The sequence below is a fragment of the Herpailurus yagouaroundi genome, unplaced genomic scaffold (assembly GCF_014898765.1).
Source record: "Herpailurus yagouaroundi ecotype Mexico unplaced genomic scaffold, PumYag 67894, whole genome shotgun sequence".
Lineage (NCBI taxonomy): Eukaryota > Metazoa > Chordata > Mammalia > Carnivora > Felidae > Herpailurus > Herpailurus yagouaroundi.
Window position 1 is genome coordinate 1 of NW_024420684.1, and position 2,866 is coordinate 2,866.

Below are 2,866 nucleotides of genomic sequence, written 5' to 3' on the forward strand. Positions count from 1 at the left end.
ACTCCTGAGAGAGAAACCAGTGGGGCCCCAGTACCTAAAGCGCTGGGAGGGGTGGGGTGGGGGGGCATGTCAGGTGACCCTCTGGTCCAACCAGCTTCGACCTGGGGGTGCGGCCCTGTGGGTTCCTCCAGCTGGGACCTCAAGAGCCCCAAGCCCCCAGCACCACTCACCTGGCCTGGAGGCAGCACATACGGGCCATGTGATCACTTTCCTCTCTCTGAGCCTCAGTGTCTCTGCCTCTAAAACGGGGATTATGGGGGAGGCACTGGCTGGCTCAGTTGGTGGAGCCTGAAAAAAATTAACATTACAATGGGGAGTACCGTGCCTGCCTTCAGGGAGTTTAAGAGGCTCAAAGGAGCTAAGAATCCCTTGAAACTCTGCCTGACCCGTAGGAGGTACTCGGGGAAACTAAGTCAGCTTAGTTTGCCAGTTTGCGGATTTTAGGAATCCTCGTGAGGTATCATTCCTACGAGGGCTGTAAGAGGCTGGTGCTGCAGGCACCCGGGGGGCTCGGTCAGTTGAACATCTGACTCTTGATTTCAGCTCCGGTCATGATCCCCGGGTGGTGGGATTGAGCCCCACGTGGGGCTTCATGCTGAGTGTGGAGCCTGCTTAAGATTCTCCCTCCCTCTCTCCCTTTCTCTGTCTCCCCCCCCCCCCCCACCCCGCCCTTCTCCCCAACTCAGGTGCACGCTCTCTCTCTCTCTCTCTAAAATAAAAAAAAAAAAATTTAAAGAGATTGACACTGCAGTTGTGGGGCTTTGACAGAGAAGGGCCCCGAGGGTCACGCCTGCGTGGCTTCTCAAGGTGGGGAGCTGGGAGGTGGACCCCAAGCCCCACGCCCTGCACAGGCAGCGGCCCCATGGGGCCGGGCTGGATGATGGGGTTCTTCCTGCCAGGTACACCCGCTTCGTCCAGCATTTCCTGGAGTCGGCCGAGCAGTTCTTTATGCAGGGTCACCGGGTGCACTACTATGTTTTTACCAACGACCCCGCAGCCATTCCTCGGGTCCCGCTGGGCCCCGGCCGCCTCCTCAGCATCATCCTCATCCAGAGGCACTCGCGCTGGGAGGAGATCTCCACGCGCCGGATGGAGACCATCAGCCGGCACATCGCCGAGAGGGCGCACCGGGAGGTGGACTACATCTTCTGCCTCGACGTGGACATGGTGTTCCGGAACCCGTGGGGCCCTGAGACCCTGGGGGACCTGGTGGCGGCCATTCACCCGGGCTACTATGCTGTGCCCCGCCAGCAGTTTCCCTACGAGCGCAGGCATGCTTCCACCGCCTTTGTGGCAGACGACGAGGGGGACTTCTATTATGGTGGGGCGGTCTTTGGGGGGCGGGTGGCCAGGGTGTACGAGTTTACTAGAGGCTGCCACATGGCCATCCTGGCGGACAAGGCCAATGGCATCATGGCCGCCTGGCAGGAGGAGAGCCACCTGAACCGTCGTTTCATCTCCTACAAGCCCTCCAGAGTGCTGTCCCCTGAGTACCTCTGGGATGACAGGAAGCCCCAGCCACCGAGCCTGAAGCTGATCCGCTTTTCTACGCTGGACAAGGACAGCAGCTGGCTGAGGAGCTGATGGCTGAGCCAGGCTGCTGTGCATGGGGGCCCCAAGCCCTGCAGCCAGCTCGCCCCGGCAGAGCACCCGGCTCGTCCCCGGCGAGCACCCCGCTCGCCCCCGGCGGAGCACCCTTTACCAGCGCCCCCCCTCTCAGGCCTCAGGTGAGATCCATCCGGTCCTGCCTACCTCAGTCTATTAGCAGAAGTTCACCTGGGAAATGGATGCGGAAGGGCCTTTGTCAACTGTGAAGGGCCGCGCCCACACAAGCGGAACACCAAGATCACACTGCAGCGTGGCCCGAGAATGGTCAGGCGGGAAGAGGTGAAGAAGACAGAGCCGCAGGCCTGGCCCAGCAGACGTGCCTTCGGGGCAGGCTCCGGAGTCAGCCCTACTCAGTGCCTGAAACCCCGCCTCTGCCCCACTTCTGTTGCCTATTTGCCCCTCAAGTTGCACTTCTCAGACCCCGGCGTGAAAGGCATCCAGACGCCTCTTCTCTGGCTGTAGGGGTCCCGGGTGCTGGGACGTCCCCCAGCCACACCGCGCTCGGCCCTGGAGTGAGTCTTTGCGACAGAACGGGCCTGGCCCTCTCTGGCGTCGAGTCTAGCCCGCACCCCACGGCGGACCACACTCTCTGGCACCAGCCCCACCTTTGTAAGGGGGTTTGGGCAGTTTTTAATAAAGGTGGCGTGCACGAAGTCCTCACCGGGGTGTTTCCACCTGCACATCCGAGCGTCTGCGCGGCCAGCCACCGGGGATGCGGGCAGCCTGGATCCCACGTACAGTCAGCCTGTGGGGGTGGAGGAGGGAGGGTCCGGTCTTCTAGAAAGTCTGCGTTACAGCGGCCGCTGCAGCAGACGAGATTCTGCTCCCGTCGTCCTGGGAGAGGGGTGAGGTGACAGCGAGCCATACCCCCCGACCACGAGGGGGGCAGAGCTCATCAGCTGGACACCACGGTGGCCTCTCAGCCCCTGACGCAGGGCCCCTGATGTCGGCCCTCTGCCGGCACCTCCTGACCCTGGGAGGCCACCTGCGGGTGTCGGGCTCCACAGCTATGGTGCAGGCCCAGGATTAGTGGGCGCGGGAGGGCGGCCTCACCAGCGTGGCAGCCTCAGAGGGACTTCAGAGCCCCTTCGGTGGCCGTGTCTGCCCGGCAGGACGGAGATGGGGGGGAGGGAGGGTTCAGGGTCTGGTGGCCCAGTGTCCCCTCTGGGGGCAGCATCACCTTTGCCAAGCGGGGCACAGAGGGGTACGTTCTGGCCACGTAGGGAGGAACAGGCACCCAGCCGCACGGCCCCCCTCC

General features: G+C 63.0%; 1 protein-coding gene across 1 annotated transcript; it reads left to right on the plus strand.

The window, feature by feature from the left end:
* Nucleotides 1-683: 683 nt before the first annotated feature.
* LOC121026244 (globoside alpha-1,3-N-acetylgalactosaminyltransferase 1-like) lies at nucleotides 684-2,266 on the plus strand. Its single transcript, XM_040469115.1, has one exon. It carries the CDS (start codon nucleotides 949-951, stop codon nucleotides 1,582-1,584), a length of 636 nt encoding a protein of 211 aa, XP_040325049.1. The 5' UTR covers nucleotides 684-948; the 3' UTR covers nucleotides 1,585-2,266.
* Nucleotides 2,267-2,866: the final 600 nt, after the last annotated feature.